Source organism: Panthera onca, chromosome B4 (assembly GCF_046562875.1).
Source record: "Panthera onca isolate mPanOnc1 chromosome B4, mPanOnc1 haplotype 2, whole genome shotgun sequence".
Taxonomy (NCBI): domain Eukaryota; kingdom Metazoa; phylum Chordata; class Mammalia; order Carnivora; family Felidae; genus Panthera; species Panthera onca.
The window spans coordinates 58,245,419-58,269,095 of NC_138345.1; the positions used below are offsets into that span (position 1 = coordinate 58,245,419).

At 40.2% G+C, this 23,677-nt stretch overlaps 2 protein-coding genes across 4 annotated transcripts in view; one reads left to right on the forward strand and one right to left on the reverse strand.

Annotated features, from left to right (window-relative positions):
- KRAS (KRAS proto-oncogene, GTPase) overlaps positions 1-11,604 on the reverse strand; it is a 41,488-nt gene extending 29,884 nt beyond the window's left edge. For 2 of the 3 annotated variants that reach the window (XM_078450005.1, XM_060658136.2), the window contains exons 1-2: positions 11,450-11,557; positions 7,495-7,616 (exon numbers count right to left, since the gene is read on the reverse strand). In XM_078450005.1, the coding sequence (XP_078306131.1) occupies positions 7,495-7,605 (111 nt within the window). In that variant the 5' untranslated portion in view covers positions 7,606-7,616; positions 11,450-11,557. Of the gene's footprint in view, positions 1-7,494; positions 7,617-11,449 lie in introns of all 3 variants that reach the window. The other variant, XM_060658135.3, reaches the window with a different exon arrangement.
- LOC132694597 (uncharacterized) lies at positions 10,925-19,885 on the forward strand. Its single transcript, XM_078450529.2, has 4 exons — positions 10,925-10,985; positions 11,068-12,944; positions 18,250-18,359; positions 19,645-19,885. Exons 1-2 carry the CDS (start codon positions 10,925-10,927, stop codon positions 12,186-12,188), a joined length of 1,182 nt encoding a protein of 393 aa, XP_078306655.1. The 3' UTR covers positions 12,189-12,944; positions 18,250-18,359; positions 19,645-19,885.
- The last annotated feature ends 3,792 nt before the right edge of the window (positions 19,886-23,677 follow it).

The following is a 23,677-nucleotide window of genomic DNA, read 5'->3' on the forward strand; positions in this document are numbered from 1 at the left end:
ATATACTATGATGCAGCTTTCATTTACACAATGGGTAATTTTCAATGACAGTACATACAGATCTACCTAATCTTTTTGACAACTGTATAATACAATTTGTATAGATATACCATAATTTATTTTACCCATTCCCTACTGGTAACCATGTAGATGATTTCCACTTTTAAAAATCATAAACAACACTGCAATAAACATTACCATGTATTATACATCTTAAACATTTATCCAATCGAATCCTTGGGATAAATTCCTAGAGGAGAAACTACTTAGTCAAAGAACATGCAGTTTACATTTTAATACATACTGCCAAACTGACCTCCAGGAAGTTTATAACAAGGTACACTCCACTACCTCATAAGGAGTACATACACTTGCCTACACACTCTTCCCAGCACCCCTAACATTATAATCTTAGCCAATATCAAAGTAAAAAATGTTATTTATTGTTTGAACTTGTATTTCTATATTAATGAGGTATCTATGTCATTCATTTTACTTTATTTATTTTTGATGGATAGGTTGGCTATTTATATCCTTAGCCTCTTTTTATTCCGTTTGGGTGTTTGCTTTTTTCTAATTTATATATGAGAGCTTCCTGATTGATATATGATGCAAATACTTTTCTCAGGTTTCCGTGTATTTTTGTTAATGATGTCTTAATTTTCATGTACCCAAACTGCTCCATCTTTTCCTAAATGTTTTCCTAAATGGTTTAAGATAGTTTGAAAACAAAAAGGATCCTACTTTTCTCAATGGAGAAAAATATTTAATCCCAATACCACAAATATAAAAGCTAACCTAATGTTAACTCACTCAACCTGTTTTACTTAAAATAATACTGCAAGAGGGGCACCTGGGTGGCTCAGTTGGTTGAGCGCCCGACTTTGGCTCAGGTCATGATCTCACGGTTCGTTGAGTTTGAGCCCCACATCAGTCTCACTGCTGTCAGCCTGTCAGCGCAGAGCTTGCTTCAGATCCTCTGCCCCCTCTCTCTATCCCTGCCCCCAAAATAATAATACTGCAAGAACCAGGATTTAAGATTGGTATAATTTTATTTCAACAGCTGTCGGATATAGAAAACAGTAAAATTTATACAAGGTAGAACCAGAACCTCTCACCATGGGAGAAATAAAATTAACGGAGGAAGGTGAGGAAGAATGAACTCATGATTTTTAAATAAATATATTCCTCAGAAGGGTCTAGAAGCAGTGACACCCCAGCAGCAATAAATATACCTAACATCTAGGTCTTTTTTTTTTTTTTTAAGTAATCTCTATTCTCAACGTTGGGCTCAAACTCTGACCCCAAGATCAAGAGTTGCATGCTCTACCAACTGAGTCAGCCAGACGCCACTCCAACATCTAGGTCTTAATTTCTAAGTACCACTCCCCACTAAAAGGAATTAGGATGCTTTGGATAAATGGCTGAATCCACACTGAAGACAGGAAAGTACAAGGTGAACCTAGCACACTGTGCCAGAAAATGAAGAGCTCAGAATCTGATAAGAGACATGTCAATGGATACAGAGGCCAACTTGAAAGGGATTCCACTGGCCTTATCAAAAACAAATTTGAGATCAAAACCAATAACTACAGTAGTAGACTTTAACACATTGAATAAAAAAAGAATCCAGGCATCCACACTACTACAAATAAGAAAAAAAACAAATAAGGAGACAGAAGAGAAGAGAGCCCTTATTTATGGTAGATTGTCAACTAATAAATGTAGAAGTAATAACAGGGTTATAAGATGATCTACTATTTTGCAACCACTATGGTAGTAATTTATTCTGGCAAGAATTATCAGTGGATGCTATATCCCACTGAGTGCAAGTATGTTGAGAGAATAGGATACTTATAGTCTCAAAGCATCTCCCCACAGGGTACATATTAAAGAAAAAGAAGATACCTTTACAGAGAGAAAACTGATAGACATCACCTTAACCAAATCAATGTAGCCTGTTTAAGGGTAACAGGTATTCATTGTACTACTTTCCCAGTCTGAAAAATTTCAAAATAAGAAGTTGAAAAATTACCTAACATAAGCACTGTGTCCCTACTTAATCCTCTCAAATATTTTATTTTTACTACCCATTTATACTAATTCTATTAAGATTACAATACAACTATTCCATAAACCTATGCACTCTTTGACAATATAGTTAAAAGAGATGCAAGAAATCTAATGCCCTCCTAAAGCACAAAGCTTAAATTAAAGGTCCAAATTAAACAGAATGAGGATCATTATCTAGAAGCACTGCTCTTCAAAATAGATCTAAGACCAGTAAGCTTCATGAAGGCAGCGAGATCTGGCCCCTTTTGCTCAATGTATCTCCAGCCCCAAGGAAGCCTGCATGGTACAGAGTGGGCACTGAATAATAATCATGGAATTAAGGAATTAGGTGCATTGTTAAGAACAGAATCTTAAGAGATGCCAAATCATAAAAACATTTTTTTCCTTTCACTTACTTCCATTACCAACTTTCACTGTATATCTGTAAAGCTTTGTATTTATAAAAATCCAGTTGTTGGACCAAAGAAAGTTGGAATAAAACATATCTGATAATTTTTGACATTAACATCTAAATAAGCAGTTATTATTATTCAGTAAATATTTATTCTTAAATTGACCTAAACAGAGCCTGAATTTTATGTTACTTTATTTTAAAAATCAGGTGCTCACAACTATTCCACAGTACTATAAAAATCTACGAAATGTGAACTTTCACAATTCGCCACTTTACAAATGCCCTTAACACCCATGTAGCACATCACTAGGCTTTGAACTGTAGTGTAGCTCCTGTGTGCGTGAAGAAATTCAGAGTTAAAGTGCCACTTTTTACTCCCTCAAAGTAACGTCAGTGTTAACAACCGACCACCCTATTTTCTCCTTCACTGCCACATTTCCTTTCTTAAAAATAATTCACCTACATATTTAATTAGTGAAACCTAACTCGTCCACATAGTAGTCTTAATATTAGCAGAGAATAAAGGTGATATTTTAAACTTTAAAAAATTAATCATATAAAATAAGACTTAAAAAAAAATTATGGGGCACCTGGGTGGCTCAGTTGGTTGAGCGTCCAACTCTTGATTTCAGCTCAGGTCATGATCCCAGGGTCATGGGATCAAGCCCCACATCCAGCTCCACATGGAATGTGGAGCCTGTTTAAGATTCTCTCTCTGACCCTCTCTCCCACTCATGCTCGTTCTCTCACTCTCTCTCCCCCCAATAAAGAAAAAGTGACCTTTTAAAAAATTAAATTTTATTTATTTAAAAAATAATAAATAAAAGTTACATGGTTATAAATTGATTTTGCCCACAGTTTAAACAGGAAAAATAAAAAATAAAGTTGGTATTTCATTGTTATTTATAATGAAAGTGAATAAATTGACCAGTAGAGGGCACTCACTTGAAAGGGGGGAAAGCTGGCCAAAGCTCTGAAGAAAAATGCATGTACAAAATTGCTGTCTACCTTATTTTAAAAACGTTTTAACAGAACACTAGAATAAGCTAATACACTATTAGTTTAGAAAAGGTAAAGTTTAAATCTGTGTTATGTTAGTATATCTAATGTAAATCTTATTCAGAGACTTGAATTTGACAAAGAGATCTTTAACACATGGGAGTGTCTCAACCTCAGCACTTCTGTCACTTGGAGCCAGATAATTTGCTGTGGGAGCTGTCTCTGCACTGTAGGAAGTTTAACAGCATCCCTGCCTCCACCTCTAGATCACAGATGCCAGGAGCAGTCCCCCTTCTCAAGTTGTGACAACCAAAAATATCTCTAGGTATTGCCAAATGTCCCCTGGGAAGCAAGTCACCCACCCCTCGTTGATAACTCCTGACACATATGTATAAAACCAGAAAAATAACAGTCAACAACATTATCCAACGCTTTTCCCACACCACTCTTCAATATTGGTTTAATGTTATAAATGTTCTCTTTATAATGCCTTATTCAGCAAGTAAAATAAATTCTGTAATTAATATAAAAAATAGAAAAAATATTAAAAAATAGAAAAATAGAAAAACTGATAACTCTTGGTGAATAAATACTCCACAGCTCAGAGCTCTAAAGATAGAACAAATCAATCCAATCATGAATCCATCTTCCTGAGTAGGAAACCTTCATCCAAAGCAGGGCATAATACTTAGACTGAATTCCAAGTGTCACATTAACAGAAGAATGGAAATGTCAATGAATTACAGCCTGGAAAAAATACTTCTCTCTACATCTATTTTTACTAGCATATTATATCCAGTAGACACATAATATATATTTGCTGATAGATCAAATGACCATTCTGATCTCAATGTCTATAACTACTCATATTTTTTTTAAAACAAGATTTTTCTCCTTCTACCAAATTTTACCTTGGAAAACACATTTTAGAGAATATGTTTTGATAAAAGTGATCTCTAAACTATAAGAGCTTATGTTATTTCTAGCCTGGTATTGTGCTTGGAAATTGCTTTGACTTTTTAATATTCTTGTATCACTAACAATGACTTCATTATCTCTGGAACTCTTTGGTGAACTTCACAAAAGATAAAGGTAAAATGTTTCAGAACAGTAATTATCATGTGCATAGTCTCAAATACAAATGTACTCTCTGCATCACAACTGTCTAATTCTATGTCATATCACTGCCATTAAGATGCCATTGGATAGTGTGCTAAGTTCAAATTTTGGTATATTGATAAATCTGAATCAGCCTCCAATATTAAATATCTTCCTAGCTTAAAGACTAATTTTTCATTTTTAAAGTTATATACAAGGCCACAGTGGAAATCTCACTTAACTTGGTCTCAGAAAACTTAAAATTCCATTACTTACTAGCTAAGTATCCTCAGGCAAATTACAACGTCTCAGAGACCATTTTTATCTATAAAATGAATCAATGACCACCTTCTTCTTCTTCTAGTATAAATATTTGTAAGTTCTAAACCACCAGAATATGGTATTCTTTAATTTTTTTAAAATTTATTTCCATTTGTTTTAGTGCAGGAAAACAAATGAGAATTCCAAATGTGCAGTCCATGTCCTGTCTCATTTTCTCTCTGACCTACATTATTCACCAATCAAATCCTAACTGCAGTAGTGATATCCCCACATCTCCTTTTTAACTTTTTACAAAATTATCAAGTCAGCATTTTTGCTTAACTACTATTTATTAAAATAAGCTACTAAATTATCTTGTCTTTCTTGTATATGAACTACTCCAAGAATTTAAATTGTAATTTGGGAGACAAGAGACAATCTCAGATAGCTTTCCCCAGATGGCTAACCTCAGGAGGGAATGTCAAAGTTTCAAAGTTCACAGGTAATCAATGCTTCCCAGAGTTAAGTCTTCTGGTTTGGCAGAAATCATAATCAGAATTATGGGTTTGAATTTATAAGCTTTTTCTACTTTCATCCAAAATAAAGGATTAATTTTTGGTTTTATTTATTTTAGACTTATATCATACTTTAACAATTGTGACAGAAAGGCTTCCTAACATGTTTTACCACATTATCTCGTACAGCATTCATGACCTCCGACAGGAAACAGAGTGTAATGGAATTCCTCAGATTTTCAGAGAAGATGGAGGGCACTTCTGCTAAAATCATCTTCCAAAATCCCAGGAAAACTTCCGTGTTTAACCTGAATTCTATTAAAACTTCCTTTTACCTCTGATTTAAATGGAGTATGCCAAGTAAACTTGGTTTTAGAATTGAGTGAACTATTTAATCTCCTCGAAGAAAAAGAGAAAACACAATCAAACCATCATACAGCACTGAACTAACTTGTCAAGAGAAAATATAGAAGACTATTATACAGGTAGTCCACTTCAGTTAGACTCTTTCCCTTTACTTGTGCCAAATAAAAGCTGGCTCAGTTTAAATCAAATCTTTGCAAATAGGCATTATTTCTCCTTTTCTCTTCTGCGGTACCAAAAGTATTTGACATTTTCCTCATGAAGTTATCTAATCAATCCTCAAAGTTCTAAGTGCATAAACATCTTGCCAAGGCCACCAATGCCCTCAGAATCTACCTCAGTGCAGTAAAAGTGTTTCTTGAACACATCACACAGCACAGTCCCTTAACAGGACATCTTAACCTGTTCTAGATTCCACAGCCAGGGACTCAGAGAAAGTACTGGGAAATTTTTCAGAGCTGATTAAAAAATTGGTATGATCTGCAGATCCAGAATAGAAAGCTAAGGGATTAGGACTGCCTAACATGGGGTAAAGAAGTCTAAGAAATAATCTAACAGCGTAAGTCTATTTCAAAGACGAGGTGATACATTTATTTCCATCTCCACTGATGTTACAGTTAACATGAATATTCAGATTACGTATAAAATATGCTCATAATTACATTCTGGAAGTGAGTGAACAAGGACAGTTATGTGCCATCCCCTCCTGTAGGTCTTTAGGATTAAATAAATCCTTATCTGCTTGAGATAATTTGAGTATAGTGCTGCCAGAAGGCAGTAGGAATACTCCATGACCTCTCTCAAGGTCTCTTGCAGGCCTTTATTCTATTATTTTGCTCTTGGCCTATGTTTTGGCAGTTTTTCATGAAATTAATTTTAAAAATATTCATTAATCAATTTGTAATAAAAGCAATTCTAACATTTCCTTGAGTAAATTAAAAGAGAGCTGTGAAAGAAGGTAAGGATTGGATGGGGCGCCTGGGTGGCTCAGTCAATTGAGCATCTGACTTCAGCTCAGGTTATGATCTCGCAGTTTGTGGGTTCAAGCCCTGCACCAGGCTCTGTGCCAACAGCTCAGAGCCTGGAGCCTGCTATGGATTTTGTGTCTCCCTCTCTCTCTGCCCCTTCCCCACTCATGCTCTCTCTCTCAAGAATAAATAAACATTAAAAAATTAAAAAAAAAAAAAAAAAAAGGTAAGGATTGGATGTGGTACCCTTCTATACGACCTGATATAGATACAGATATAAATACACAAAAAATGAGCATTTTAAAATTTATCATGTAGCTGTAGGTTCTCCACTACTTCAATGTGAAAAGAAAACCACTAATTAAGTGTTTGTTAAAAGCCAACCATCAAATGATTACATTTTCCCAGTACAATTCAACTGTAACTTCTACACATGACATAAAAATAGCAAAACAAACAAAACATAAAACAGCCACATTTTTTTTTAATGACTATAAGGTAAGACGTAAATTCACATTTTTACCCTCTCATAAAACTCTGAAATACACTTATAATCAAAAAGCACATATACTAACATAGAGTGTACGTTATGTATCTTAATATTCTCTAGAGAGAAGAAAAGCTCTCCATATCTCTGGTTACATATATAACTTCACAATAAAGCCATGGAACCCAAGGACATTTTAGAAAACTTCGTAAAATCATTTTCAGTATAATTGCCCCATAATGAGTAGTCACAAAAAATGATCAGAGAAACCCTTTCTTTGTACCCAAAGAATGGGCCTGCACAAATCAATATGCATAATGTTAAAACAAAATTTACCTCTATTGTAGGATCATATTCATCCACAAAGTGATTCTGAATTAGCTGTATCGTCAAGGCACTCTTGCCTACGCCACCAGCTCCAACTACCACAAGTTTATATTCAGTCATTTTCAGCAGGCCTTATAATAAAAATAATGAAAATGTGACTAAATTAGAACATGTGGCTAATATAAATTAGAACATGAGGTTAATATAACCCACTCTATCAATACCTTTTAACACAAATTCACCTTTGTATACAAAATTACTTCAAAATGCCTCACAAAATTCAATGATGAAAACTTCAGTTGACTACAGATAAGTGAGTGCTGTAATGAATTGCACTTTGCTTACAAACTCCCCCATCAACATCTGAGAAAAATGCATTCAGAGTACAAAGTTCTTTTATCTTATACTCAGGTTGCTCTATCTAAACAGCCAGTCTGCTGTTCTGTAGCAGTTAATGGCTCTCAAAGGAACATGCCATGACTTTACTCAGTACAAATGTCTATACCTGTGGACACACCCACACAAAGCTCCTTGACAGCTACCTCTACGCTGTTCCTAGTTGACTCTGGCCCCTAAGAGTTACAAGTGGATATGCTGAGGGCCTTAGTTGGAGCCCACAGTTATGGAAAACCTTTCAAAGCATCATCACAGCAGCTCTCCTGGAGAGTGAGCAAGAGTCAGATGTGGGGTGAAGGGAAGACTGTCAAATAAAACTGGACTGTGTAGTGGAGAAATAAAAACCAAGACACTGAAGCAGATTTGGCAACATTCCAATCTGTAAGATATCCGCTGGGGAAAATAATGATGTAAAAACTAAAAGAACTTCAAGAACTTTGAACCATTCAGTATGGATGATTTCATCATCTGTCACATATATAATCATACATTAGTGCTGAAAAATAGCACTCCACACCAGAAAAATATAATCATACAAAATTTAAAGGTAAGCACTGCTTTTAACGAGAGGTATTTTAAAAGCTGTAAGTGAATACTTCTCAGTGACTTTTACTCCCTGCTACTGTACATAGTCTTCCAACAGTTGAAATAAATATTGGCAACTTGGAAGGCTGAGAGCACAAGACCAAAAATATTTTTTAATCAGCTGTTTCAAACTTCTTGAAATAAAATTATTTAATTTTACCTCCGTTCCCCCAATAACTACATGATGTTATTAAAAATACGGAATGAACTGCAGAAAGAATGGCAGCAAATAAGCAGTAATGATAGGATAGGTAGTTCTAAACTAATGAATGTGCAAATATAAACACTATACATACATGCAGTATCCTATTAACTGAAGACCAAGAATTATCCAAATAGGCACTCCCCTACCCCCCAAAAAAGATAATATGGTTTCCAAATGGTAACATACTAACCGCCTCCTTAGCTATTCCTGAGCCCTCTCGCAAAGAACAGTTAGCCTAGACAACTGTTATAGCACAGAATGTTATAGTACAGCCCCTGGCCTACTCTGTGCCGCCTAGCCTTGTTCTTGTCTAGGGCCACCTTGGGAACCTCTACAAGCATGCATCTTATCCTGTTTGCTCCCACTTTTTATTCCAAATATAGGCCATAAGGAATGGGGAACAATGAGGAGAATCACACCAAAATGTATACTCTAGCTCCCTGCCTACCCTACCCCCTAAAACAATTTGGACAGGCTAGAACAGTAGTTCTCAAACTGCGGTCCAGGAATCCAGCAGCATTCCTCAAACTTTCTGGGGGTCCAAGAGATCAAAACTAATACTAATAATATTACTACTACTACAACGTTATTTACCCTTTCCACTCTTTTTCTTTAACAAAGGTAGTTTTCCAAATAGGATCACAATAGAGTGAGCACATAAGCAGATATGCAGATGTGTTCTATTAAGCAATATAAAGAGATTAGCAAAAACGTGAAACAATGCCACTATTCTAATGTTCCTGTTTGTTTTGAAAAATAGTTTTCACGAAAATGCTATTATGTTACCAATAGGCTTATTATTTCTATTTATAATGCATTAATCAATTTTTTAAATTCTCATTTGTACTATGGTACACATAGACATATCCTATATTGGGACCTTCTATACTTTTCGAGAGTATATGGTGTCCTTGCAACTAAAAAGTTTGCTAGTCTAGGAGATACTGTGGGCAGACACCGGATTAGAGCTTAGCTGTGTGAATTCTGAGGCACACACACACCTTCTGGTATACATGTTTGTGTAGCTGTTGTTTCTGGAAAAAAAAAAAAAAATCCCTGAATTGATTTAGAAACCAAATAATATTTAAATCCACTAGAGAGAACTGTGTTCCCAAGGAGTCTTACTGAAGATCATCAGCAAAACAGAGCCCCTTCACCCAAAGCTAAAATAGCTATGAAGGGGTGGAAGTGGGACCAGAACCCAACATTTTGTTAAGGGGGAAAAAAATTCAATTTTGTCAGAAACCTGAATTATCCTCTCATCTATGGTCTCTTAAAATCAAGTATGCCTGTGGATGGCTAAAAAGTAACGAAGTAAACATTACTGATATCAACCATATTTGATGCCTATAGTCTACCACTGCAGACTGGCCGAGTCAGCGTTTTGGCCCTTAGTCACCTAAGAGTGACATCACTCATATGGTTGATTCTAAGATGATGATTAGGAATAGAGTTTTTCCCTTTGTAATTTCTTTTTAAATGATTTTTTTCCCATTACCAATAAAATATGTATATTGTATAAAAATTAGAAAATGCCTTCCTGTTCTTAACCCTTGTTTTGATAAATGTCAAGATTTAAGAGAGCCAGTTTAGGACTTCAGCTACAGCATGCACATGCCTAAGAGTATTTCGGGCAGTTGGCTGGAAGATTGCTACAATTAACTGCTCTGGCAAGTCAGTCCAAAAAAAAAAATGTGTGAGTGCTATTTAGGAGTACTGTAATAACTCTTGGGATGGGGGTCAAATTTGTAAGGATGAGGGTAATCTACAAGAATAGGAGAAAGGACAAGAACAGGCAAATTAAACTTTAAGTGTGATTGTAGCTATTGCTGTCTACACTCAACTAGCAAGGAAAAAGCCCTGCTTCAGCTCTGCGGGTTTTCTGAGTGTGTTTTAACTTGACAAAGCAAAACAGACCTTCTGGGATTAACTTTTCCTTTTCACTTAAGTCACAGGCTTTACGTTGTAGGGTGTTGGCCACCTGTTCTTCCACCACCATCTATACCTCCACCTCCTCCTTTGTGGCCACAGTAATGTCACAGCCCATACATGGGGGAGGGGAGCAGTCAGGAACTCGGCTGCAGATGCATTTTTTCCAAACACAATAACCACAAACAGTGGTCTCTAAGCACTCTCCTAGGCTCTTCCAAAACGTGACCTCCCCTATTACTCATATACCCCCCTACACACTGTTAAGGACCACTATCCGTCCAGTCTGCGCTCGAGGGAGAAGTTTATACCTTCGTCCTAGGGATGCTAGATGCAGCAGAGAAGGCAGTAACGAGGCAGCCTAGTGCTGGGAAGGGAGGAAGAGGTGCGGGAGCGAAGGGAGAGAAGAGACAGACAGAGAGAGGGAAGGACGACGAGGGGGAGGGGAGATTGGAGCGCATCGGGAGTAACCTCCACCGCACCCGACCGCCCCGAGGGGCAGCCCGCCCAGCCCGCGAGTTTCTCCCCGGCCGCCTCCAGCCGAGGCTCTCGGGGAGGAGGAAGGAAGGGGTTCCCCGTCCAGGAAGCAGCACAAGCGGCGGCCGCCTCTAGCCTCACCCTCCTCAGCCCCGCACCGCCCATTCCTCATTCCCCGCGTCGCCGCGTCCCCGTGCCTCCCCCTGCAGCCACCCCCACCCCGTCCGCCCGCCCGCTGGGGCTCAGCGCCCGCGCCCCCTCCCCGCCCCTCCGGGGACCCCTAATTCATTCACTCGCCGCCGGCCCCGCCCGGCGCCGGCGAGGAGGGTCGGGACCGGGGCAGGGGCCCAGGAGGGGTGGTCCGCTCCATACCTCTCTCCCGCACCTGGGAGCCGCCGAGCCTCTGGCCCCCGCCGCCGCCTTCAGTGCCTGCGCTGCGCTCGCTCCCAGTCCGAAATGGCGGGGGCCGGGAGTACTGGCCGGGCAGCCGCCACCGCCGCCGCCGCCACCGCCGCCGCTGTGCCTCCGCCGCCGCGGCCGCCGCCTAGGGAAATCGAGCTCCGAGCTCACCGATGAGTTCGGGGCCGGGCGGCCGCAGAGGGCAGAGCGCAGAGCTATCGATGCGCGCGGCGCTCGATTCCTCTTCAGACCGGCGTGCGGGGAGGGAGCCGCTGAGGGCGGTGTGGGAAGAGGGAAGAGAGGGAGCCTGCGAGCGCCGCCGGGGAGAAGGAGGGGGCCGGGCCGGCGGCGGAGCAGCGGGGGCCGGGCCGGTGGGGGAAGGGGGTGGCGGGCGGCGGTGGGTGGGGGAGCCGGGCCGGCCGAGCAGGGGGGTCTGGGCGGCGCCTCGGCGGGGCGGGGAGGAGGCACCGCCGGACCCACGCGGCGGCCGGCCTCCGGGCTCTCGCCGCAGAGTCCAGCCCGCAACCGCAGACTCGGACCCGGGCCGGCGCGCAGTGGGCTGCCCTGCCGTACCCTCTTCGGGTCTACTCGGACAAGCTTCGGAAAATCCAGCGCCCCTCGGGGTCGGCTGCACTCGTGCACGTTCATTTACTGTCATTTACTGCAAGTAAATAAACATGCAGTCACCAAATGTGGGAGGCGACTTCGGTGAGTTAGGGAGACATCAGGCAGACAGTTCCCCACCCAGGGGCTTTCTAACCACGGCTTGGTGATTACCAGCCTCAACACTCTGGGGGCTGGGAACCTAGCCCCAAGCCCAAACATTCGTGACATACGCTTTCGTCATTAATCCCAAGAGGGAGGAGGTCTGTTGTTTCATGTTACTGTTTTTATGGCTGTTTTGAAGTCATCACAGGTCATTCTCAACAGCGACCTCAGATGTACCTACTGCCCAGGAGGGCACAAACAGAAGACAAACAGTCTTTAAGTATAAGTGCCCTTGATAGTTTAACCTGAGGAGAATCACTCAAACATTAATTAGAAGACTGAGATTAGTCAGTTAGCAGTTCAGGGAGTTAACACGTTTAACAATGGAACAATTAAAACTGTTAGCATAACCCAGAGTCTGATAAAGTACCTAGAAAGGAAAATTGGGAGAATTTTGAAGATTGAGGACCGGTGTCTATACCTAATAGGACCACCCATCTGAGCCTCTTATTTCTAGTTGTCTTTCTAGCCCACATCATAAAACACGAATAAAACGATTATTTTAAATACCACTTATTATGTCTGTTAAGGTAAGCCTTTCACCGTCACCCTTTTCTTGTACCCGTCATGTGGGCTGTCACCTGAAAGGCTTATCCTGGTCTTTCTCTCCTAACACCTGGTACCAGGTAGAAGAGAGAGAAGAGAGGAAGTGGAAGACATGAACGGGAAAAGAATACACCTACTCTATGTCAAGTCGTTGGTAAATGTTTTGCACATATATCTGCTTTAATCATCACAACAGCTTCATGAGGTCAAATACTTTTCTCTATTTTATAGATGAGGAAACAGATTTACAGAGATTAAAACTTGGGTCCAAGTTCACACAGCTGAAATGAAGTACTCTTCATGTCAGGTCACATTCACTCCTCTGCTCCCAGCTCTAGGGGCTCCCATCCCACCTGAGGGAAAAGCAAAAATCTCCAAGTGCTACATGGCCTTAGATTATGTGACACCCCTCACCCCTTATCTCTCTGCACTCTATCCTACTAGTCCTTTCCTCACTTACACACACACACACACACACACACACACACACACACACACACACTGGTTCCCAGCTGTTCCTTGAAAATGCCGGGCGGGCTTCTCTCTTGGGGAATTTGCACTTGCTGCGTCTACCAGAGCACTGTCCAATATATATCCACAATCTCCCTCTGACACTTAAAACTCTTTGTCCAAATGTCTTCTTCCAATAAATTCTTCCCAAAAGATCATCTTTGATATTGCATCTCGCCCTCCTCACCCCCAAATCCTGTCCTTCTTCCTGCTTTATTTTTTCCAAAGCACTTACCATTTTCTAATATACTATATAACTTATTTACTGTGTTTTCTTGTCTTTCTCCTACCAGAATATTAAGCTCCAGGAGGGCAGGGATTTTTTTTTTTCTGTTTTACTTACTGCTATATTTCCAGTGTCTACAACACAGTAGGCACTCAATAAATATTTATGGAATGTTGGATGAATGAAGTTACGTCCCCTCCTTCTGAACTCTGTGACTCTAAATCCTTACTTAGAGTGCCTTAAACTCTCTGTAATCTGTTTTCACTTTCTTTCAAAATCTGCCTTTAAGCTCGCCAGGTCACCTTCCGATAAACCACACCTTTGTGGAGCCTGCACGTAACAGACACGATGAGTTTTTGTTAAATGAATGAATTTGCACTTATTGTATGTTGCTTTGTAGTCACTCTTAGATATAAATTACAGATTTTGTTTTGGTTCAACTTCAAGTGCATGATAAGCTCTTGTTTTCTTTGACAGCTGCTAATGCAATGTTCTCACTGTAGTTGGTGCTCTATAAATCTTAAAAGGACTATAATAAAGGGGAGGGGGGTGACTTTCTATACCATTTTTATGCTGATTGCAAAAATTCTGGCATTAGCAGAAACCTAATCCATCCCCATGGTCTCAGTTATCATCAAGGCTCATGATTCCCAGAGCAAACCTGCATCCTGATCCCTGTTCTGTGCACCCTATACTCTAGTTGTACCTCACACACCTTCCCTCCCCTTTCTTTTCACTCCTACAGCAATGTATGCATATGTTATGCCATGCTTTTCCACCCTTCAGTCATGGGTGCTTTCTCAGAAGCCAGCACCCACTCCCCAATATTTTCTTTCTTTCCTTGACCTGGGGCCAGTGGCAGTGGGTCTCAAAGGGAGATGCTTCACAAAGCACCTTGCATACTTAACAAAACTGCAAGTTCCCTCGCCCAGAGATTCCATTCGGTTGGTCCAAGGTAATCTAGAAATCTTCATTTTTAATAAATCAGATGATCCTAAACTGGTGGTTAGCAGTGTGTACACTGAAAAACCCTGATCTAGACACTCACATTGCTTGTGGTGGCCGCACTTTGTACTGTCTTCAGGGGTTTTCTTCCAAAGCTTGGTGGCTGCATTGAATAGTCTCCATGGCTCTCCTTTTCCTTTCCTTTTCTTTGCTCTCCCCCAAGACAAGCACACAAACCTACACGGTGATCATGACAGGAAAAGAGAGAAGAAATTGCAAAAAGTATAAACTTGGGGATTCCGGGCTTGCTCTAAGAGGTAACTGAGGTTTTTACCCTCCACTGTTGCACTCTTCTGGGAAAGCAGCCACATACATTCAGACCCTTGTGCACATCCTTTTATCTTGCTTTATGAAGATCATTCTGGCCTATCCTTCACAAGATCCTTCTTCTGTAGATATAATCAAAGCCAAAACAACAGGAATTCCTTTGTGCTAGCTGGGCTCTTATGTGAGACATAAAGTACCAGGACATGTTCAGAGCCCTACAAATGCTGAGGGTTTATTTAGGAAATAAGGAAACTTCAGAAAACCATATCAACCATCAGAACTAGTGTTGATTCCAGAAATTAACTGCTGTTTTTATGATCCAGCAACAGGCTCTGGTGCCTCGCTCATCCTCTCATTAACAAGCATCTATTGCCCACACTCAAATTTTGCCATTCTCCTGAATCAGCATCTCTCTGCTTCTTCCTCCTCATATACAGTCTCAACTTCAGCTGCTATCTCTGCTTCTAGTGACTACTCTCTGTGACTTACGTTTACAACATCCCAAGTGAGAAGATCTAAATGTATCTGTCATTCACTATTCAATAAGAAAGTCTTTTATGGGGCACAATTTTCCTGATGAGCCACCTGACTGGTGGCTGGTCTTCTTTATGCCTGGCTTAGAGGTGATTGCCTTCATTTGGGGGCCAATCCCGAGTCCAGACAACTGTGGCCAGAGTAGCAGGTCATAGAGCAGGAAGAATTAAGCAGAAGGAGCTACCTATGGGTGCTTTCATGGACTCTCTATCTCGTGGGAAGTTTGTACCACTGATAGGTTCTATTTAATTTACTTTCTCTGCATATAATCTCCTCTGGACACTTACTTCATTAGACTTTATATTCCCTTTTTGCATATGTTTCCCCCCATTAGGTTGTTAAATTCTCAAAGTCTCTACCTCATTTGACCCTGTATCCCATAGCCCTTAGCACATAGTAGGGCTTCTATAAATATTTGTTGAAGTGAACAAAATTATAACAAAACTTCAGCCCCATTTCTACATAGTCACTTCCTTCTCATCTAGCCAAATTCTAGGCCATTTCTAAATGAATGTCCTCTCATCTTAGATGCCTATTTCCCCAAATCAACTTATTTCCCCAAATCAACTCCCTCTCCCAATTTTTCCATCTTACCTGAGCAGCATTGTGGCCCTTTGAAACACTTAGATTTAAAAACTTACATTAATTTTTAACCCACTCCACATTCAAACTGCTTCAGCTCCTTTTAATGATACTTCCTAAGTATTTGCTCATATATGTCTCTTCCACATCCTTTCCTTCATGCTTACATTTCCTGGAACAACTTCCTTGTGATTTTCCTCTTGGCTTTCTTCTTTTCAATTCAGGCCATATGCTGTTGCCAAATTAATCTTCCTTGCACATGTCTTTCATCATCATCATCATCAAACATTTACTCGGTACCTACTCCATATAGGCTGCAGTCATTCAGATTATATAGTTTTAAAGTGCAAAGAGTTCCAAGCTAAGTACCTAATGAGTACCTAAAGATGATGATAATTACCTTAGAAATTAGAAGGAGAAATGATCACTAGTCCCAGCAAAGCGTTCACTATGACCAAATCTTGCTTTCACATCTTCAATAATGCTTTATATGTAGCTGAATCAGGTCCAAACCCTTGATGCCCAGCTTTTGCTCACAACATGCACAGACTGACACCATCTTGCCCTGTGACTTTGTCTTCCACCTTCCCAGAGCAGATGCTCTCCTGTCAAGCGCATCCCCTCTATGCCACAAACCCAGGATGTTGTTTTTGCTTCTCTTTTTACCTAGCATCTTTTTGCCTCTCTCATTACTAAAATTCTCTCTTTCAAGATCTAGAAGAAAGCTGTTAATTATGCCATCTCTTTTTGATCTCTTTCTATATATTATTTTGTATAAGCTAATCACGTCTCCCCACGTAAATTCTAAAATCCCAGAGGCAAAAACCCTGTCTTAGGTGTGTGAACCCCACCCACCCATGCAAGTCTGGTTTGATGCAATTACTCCATTACTGCATGAATGCATATAATGTGCTTATCAGCAAAATAAACATGATGGAAGCAATGTTTGAGGAAGATCAGAATGGCAGCTAAATGCAGAAAAGATTGGAAGGAAAAAGACCTCAGGTAAGGTGTTTTGTGAATGGTGTGACAGTACCCAGTGACAGTGGGAACAGTGCACTGGCTGAATTTGCTAATCCTGTGAGTTAGAACAAATTCCTTAATCTCTGCAAGCTTCTTGCTTAAGAATAGACCAGTGACATAACAGCTACCATTTGTTAAACTCCTCACATGAGCCAGATGAGTTTTATGCACAATTTCAAACAAAGAACACATCAACCCGTATCTGTCCTCCTGCCCTCTTCCTCACTGCTACCACTGCAGTCCAAACCACCATCCATCGTCCCTGTCCCACAGGAACAGTCATCTCCAACGGGTGTCCTTGCTTCTATGCTTGCTCCTCTACAATCCAGTTCCCATGAGGCAGCCACACTGATTCTTTTCAAAATGCAAATTGAGTCTCATGATTATATCAAGCTCTTCCAAGGCTTTTCATTGCAGTCAAAAATAAAATTCAAACTTCCTCAAGCTATTTAATGACGGGGTTTTTACGGGCCTCTGAACACACCATGTAGGACTCATCTCCTTTCTGGGTTCCAACTGCAGTAGCCACCTTTTTCTTCTAACCTCTTTGGGGTTTTACACTTGCATGCTCCTGCCACCAAGCCTCTCCCTGCCTTTCAGGTGTCCGCTTAATACCGCCACTTGAGTGAGAGATCCCCCAACACCCAGTCTACATCAGCGCTCCCTACCCTGTTCCCTCACTTCTACCCTTCAAATAATCGTCCTTTAACACAATGGCCTGTTTCATTCTTTTACTTAAGCACTCATCATATCTGGAATTATCATGGTTGTTTATTTGTTTGCTTGTCTCTTCCTCTGCGGAAATATAAATTTTATGAGCCAGGGACCACTGAATTCTCAGATTTTATGAGCCAGGGAGAGTTTAGCATATAGTAGTTACTTAATCAAGATTTGCTGATAAGCTGCCCTAAAGAAAATAATAGAACTAATAACCCCCTCTAAGTGAGGTCTTTGCAAATCAATTTAAGTCTCTTGCTTTTGTTTCTATCTGCCTAATGCAATAGTACTTTATTTAATCTTGTTTTGTTTTTAAGAATATTAAAAGTCATATTAGGTTTTTTAATTGCTTTCCTCTAGTTCTCGAAGGAGGTGCTCATTGGACTACCTATTAATTACAGGCCTGAATTTCCGAGTTTCTGTCTTTTCTCTTTAATCACAGTTATTAGGTATGTTGTAACATTAATTCTAGAGTCTAGGAGCATTAACCCTTTGGGACCATCTAATTTAGTATCCATATGTCCTCACTTGAAAGAAGCAAGTCCTCTTTTTGGCAGATTCTTCTTTGTCAAACGAAGATGATTTGCCTTGTCAGACGTCCAGTGAAAGCTAAGATACAGGAGTTTGTGAATGTACCAAAATATACGAGGACCAGCCATTCAGATGCTGAAGACCCAGAAGAGTTTCTTGGTTTTCACTGCAAAGGTGATTATTTCTTATATCAGGGGTCTGTAAATGCATGGAGAGGCTGCAGATGGAAATATAAATGATTACTTCACTTTATTCAGAATTCTTGTCACAAATAATTCTAACGGGTGCATAAAATAAGTCCATCCTCATGTATATTCAATCCTCAACAACCCCAAAATTACTGTTTGTTTCAGGGCCTTAAAAAGCCCATATTCATCTGACATGTTAGTAACCATTCATTCATTCATGTATTCAGTCAACGAATATTTGTTGAGCACTTACTACATACCAGGAACTCTGGGATACTCGGTGCATGATGCACAAAACAAAAAACTTCTGCTGTCTTAGAACTCACATTCAAAACAGTGGTTCTCAGACTTTTTAATTCAGGATCCTTTCGCACACTTAAAAATTATGGAGTTCTGTATTCATTCATTTCAAATAACAGTAATAAACTCATTGCATGTTTGCACAAATAACATTTTCATAAAAATAGCTACATATTTAAAAGTAGTGAGAAGAATAGCATTGTTTTAACATCTCTGCAAATCTCTTTAACGTCTGCTTTATACAAGAAGCTAGATTCTCGTATCTGCTCCTGAATTCTGTTTATTTATTTAAAAAATGTTTTTTAACATTTATTCATTTTTTGAGAGGCAGAGAGAGAGCACAAGCAGGGGAGGGGCAGAGAGAGGGGGAGACACAGAATTGGAAGCAGGCTCCAGGCTCTGAGCTGTCAGCACAGAGCCCAATGCGGGGCTCGAACCCAGGAACCGCGAGATCATGACCTGAGCCGAAGTTGGACGCCTAACTGACTGAGCCACCCAGGCACCCCGAATTCTATCTGTTTAGATATGAAACAGCCTCTAGAAAATTCCACTGTACACTCAGAAATGAAGGTGAAAAAAGAAAATAAGAGCTTGGTATTATTATATAACTGTGTCTGACCTTGCAGCCCTCCTAAAAAGGTTTTGGAACTTTCAGGGATGTCAGGACCACACTTTGAGAACTGCTCTTCAAAAGAAATTTTTGTTAATTTTTTTTTTTTTTTGGTATTAAAACAGGGCCAAAGTTAATAAAAACCAGTGCAATAATTAGCTTTTCCAAAATTATTGTTTTTCTTCTCAGTACATTCTCAGAACAGGCTCTCTTGGGTCCCTATTAGACATTATCTATTGAAATAGTATTGGGGAGAAATTATCACTACGATAATATATAAAGGTGAAACAGATGTCCCAAATAATGTACTTCCTTGCAATAATTGAAAACTCTTTTTTTTTTCCAGTTTTTTGTCTTTCAGGATCTTGAAGTACTTTACAGACATTACTTAATTGAATTTCCCAGAATGCTAAGGAAATGTTTCCAAATACAATTTTTTGTGCGTTTTGCAGACAGTTGAACTGACAGGGTGGCAGGACTTGTCCTGGCTTGAAGAAAAGCTGTGAGCAAAAACAAAGAACTATCATGTATTTATTATGGCTAGAAACACACCACAAATCTTCCTTGACTTATATCCTAATAAACCCATCCTTAATTGAAAATATCGTAAGTCGAAAATGCATCGAATACACCTAACCTGCCGAACATCCCATCATAGCCTTGCTCACCTTAAATGTGACAACCCTTCCATTAACCTACACGTGGACAAAACCATCTAACACAAAGCCTATCCTATAATAAAGTGTTGAATATGTCATGTAATCTATTGAATACTGTATATTGAAAGTGAACAACAGAACAGTTGTACAGGTACAGAATGGTTGTCAGTGCACGGGTTGTTTACCCTCATGATTGTGTGGCTGATTGGGAACTGTGGCTGCCACTGCCCAGCACCAGCAGAGAGGGTCATACTGAGTATCACCACCTCGGAAAAAGATCCACATTCAAAACTCAAAGTATGGTTTCTACTGAATGTGTACGGCTTTCTCACCATCATAAAGAAAAAACTGTAAGTTGAACCATGGTAAATTGGGAACCATCTGTATATATTCTCCAGATTGTTTGAACATGTCAAGCTCGCCAGGAGTATGGATGATGTTACCACGAAAATTTCTATTCCCAATGTCTCAACAATACTTGATTTTTTTCTCTCTCTCTTCCTTCTTCCACCCTCTCCTCTTCCCTCCCTCTCTCCCCATCCTTTCCTTCCTTTTTTTTACAAAAAAAACAAAAACAAAAACTAAAAACTATGAAACTTCTCAGACTAAATCTTAGCCCAGCTCCATAAATCACCTTGGCTGTCTAGAAGTCATCATTCAGTGACCTCAAACTTATCCACTCATGTTCAGGTCAGTCACAATAAAACCCTGTTGCTTCTTTGTTCAAAACCTCCAATAACTTCCCATCTCATTCAAAGGTAAAACCCTCAAAATGACCTATGAGGGGCCCCTCCTAATTTCCTAACGGTATATCCTCCTCCTCCTCTTTTTTGTGTGTGTGCTCCAATAAAACATTACTTATAGACACATTTTTATTTCATGCAACTTTCACATACCAGGAAATGTTCTTTTGACTTTTTTCAACCATTTACACAAAAACCATTCTTAGCTCTTAGCTTGTATAAAAACAGGTGGTGGGCCAGGCTGCAGGCTGTAGTTTGGTGACCCTTATCCTAGAGGGCAGATTTCCAGTAAGTTCCACAAGGCAGATTTTCAACAAATCCTGCCAGTGCAGTACCACAGCAACTTCTTTGATTTTGAGTGAACCACAGCTGCCCTATCCCACAACTTCTAGATCCCAGCCCAGGGTGTGGGGGTTAGGGGCAAGTAAAGCATCTCTTCTTTGGGTGCTCTGTCTCAGCCCTAGGGGTAGCAGCTCCTTATTATCTGCTATTCCTATTGTCTTAACTTAAAAGTTCTCTATACTTTCTGCTAGCTATATTGATTTCTATTGCTGCATTGAGCATCTTCAGATAATAAACACTGATTATCTCAGTTTTCACAGTCAAGAGTCTAGGCATAGCATAACTGGGTCCTTTTCTCAGTGTCTCAAGACTGCAGTGAAGACATCAGCCAGGGCTATGAGCTCATCTGGAGCTGGGGTCCTCTTCCAAGCTCACTGAGTGTTGGCAGAATTCACTCGTCGTGGTTGTGGTAGTGAGGTCCTCAGCTAAGCCTGCCATGACCATCACAACATGGCAGTTTGCTTTAAGGCGTTAGAGCACATCTGCAATTTCTGCTTCTTGTGGCACTCTTAGCTTTAGGCACTCTTTGTAATTTCCCTTTTAATCCAAGTCAAGTGATTAAGGATCTTAATTACATCTGCTCCTCCTCTTTTGATGCCTCCTCTCTTGTTCCCTAGACGGACCAGCACACACTCACCTCAGGGCTTCTGCACTTCGTGTTCCTCCTACCTGGACGGCTCCTCTCCTTGGGTAACCATATGATTCACTCTTTCCTTTCCTTCAGGTCTTTGCTGAGATGCCTCTTTCTCAGTGAGGTCCCTGGCCACCTTATTTAAAATTGCAACTTTCACTCCAGAGCTCTCTCTTTCCTTTATCTGCATTGCTCCTCTCCACAGATCTTATCACCATCTGTCACACAATATGTTTTACTTATTTATTTGTTCACAGTCTATCTTCCCCCAACTAGAAACTAAGCAATACGTGAGCTAAGATTTGGGTCTTTTCTATTCACTATTGAATTCCCGTCACCAGAACACATAGTAGACCCTCAAAAAAATATTTGTTGAATAAAAAAAAAAAATGCAGAAATCCTAAAATGAACTTTGACATGTGTCAGATGATAAGAATGTGTCCAACCAAGAAAATATACTAAAATATAATTAATATGTACTTCTAGAAAACCATCCTGAGATGAGCTATGACATCAAAAAACAAGGACAAATCGATACTCCCCTTAATTGTTTTTTCTGGTTTCAGAATGTTACACAGCTTGTATTTTTAAAAGTTAAAAGGGGCGCCTGGGTGGCTCAGTTGGTTGAGCATCCAACTTCGGCTCAGGTCATGATCTCACAGTTCATGAGTTCAAGCCCCGTGTTGAGCTCTGTGCTGACAGCTCGGAGCCTGGAGCCTGCTTCGGATTCTGTCTCTCTCTCTCTCTCTCTCTCTCTCTCTCTCTCTCCCCCTCCCCCATTCATGCACGCATGCGCTCGCTCTCTCTCTCTCTCTCTCTTAAAAGTAAATAAAACATAAAAAAAAAGGTTAATGGTAGGATTATCTAAGGAGCTCTGTTAATAGAGAAGAATGCAAATTCTCTTGATTTTATAGGGGAGAAGGTACTAAACTACCTTCAAACATATTTTGTATATATCTCATTTTCCCCTTATGGTTTAGAATACCTACTATCCTGAAATCAGTTTGATAAAAATGAATAAAACAAAATGAACTCTCATAACCAATCCAGTTTTGTAAATGAAAATTTGTTGTGATTAAATGTACTTATATCTAAGTGGCACCTGGGTGGCTCAGTCAGTTGAGCCTCTGACTTTTGATTCCAGCTCAGGTCATGATTTCAGAGTTGAGGGATCCATCCCCACATCAGGGTTTGCCCTGGGCATGGAGACTGCTTGGGATTCTCTTGCTCTCTCTCTCTCTCTCTCTCTCTCTCTCTCTCTTTGTCTCCCTCTGCCCTTCTCCCCTGCTCTCTCTCTCCCAAATAATTAAAAAACATTTTTAACATTTATTCATTTTTGAGAGACAGAGAGAGACAGAGTGTGAGTGGGGGAGGGGCAGAGAGAGGGAGACACAGAATCTGAAACAGGCTCCAGGCTCTGAGCTGTCAGCACAGAGCCCGACGTGGGGCTCAAACTCATGAATGTGAGACCATGACCTGAGCCAAAGTCGAATGCCCAACCAACTGAGCCACCCGGGTGCCCCTCTCCCAAATAATTTTTTCAAATGTACTTATATCTAAAATCAAAGAGCAAATTCTATGCAATTGTATATAATTATTGAGAGTTTGAAAAATCAAAGTTCAGAAAACAGAGGTAAGAATGAGAAAAATCTAAGGGTCTATGTCTAGTTAAGACTGGGAATATGCACGTGTGTGGATGGTGAGGGGGAGTATGTTGTGTTGAGTGTGCTTTATCAACACTGAGTAATGCTTGATGGTGACAGGATCATTGAGGCTAGCAGCTCTCAACTAAGCAAGGTGTTGAGATGTAGTTAGTGGTAAGAATGTCCACAAGTCATTGGTAGTTAATGCTAAAGTATTTCATACTTGAGTTGGCCTTAAACTTCGTCATTCATGGTCAGTTTTGCTTCCCAAACTGAAGTGCATGTTCATATGCTTTCCTGAGTTGGAAACGCAGCTTATTCTCATGGATGTGTATGATGCGTGTGATTATCTCCAATCGTTTGTGTCTCAGATGGA

What these genes read in the sequence shown, in the direction of transcription:
- LOC132694597 (XM_078450529.2), top strand. Translation starts at nt 10,925, where the DNA reads ATGCTAGATGCAGCAGAGAAGGCAGTAACGAGGCAGCCTAGTGCTGGG. An exon ending in TGCTGGGAAGGGAGGAAGAG is followed by an intron (nt 10,986 to 11,067) that starts GTGCGGGAGCGA and finishes GCGCATCGGGAG; the next exon opens with TAACCTCCACCGCACCCGAC.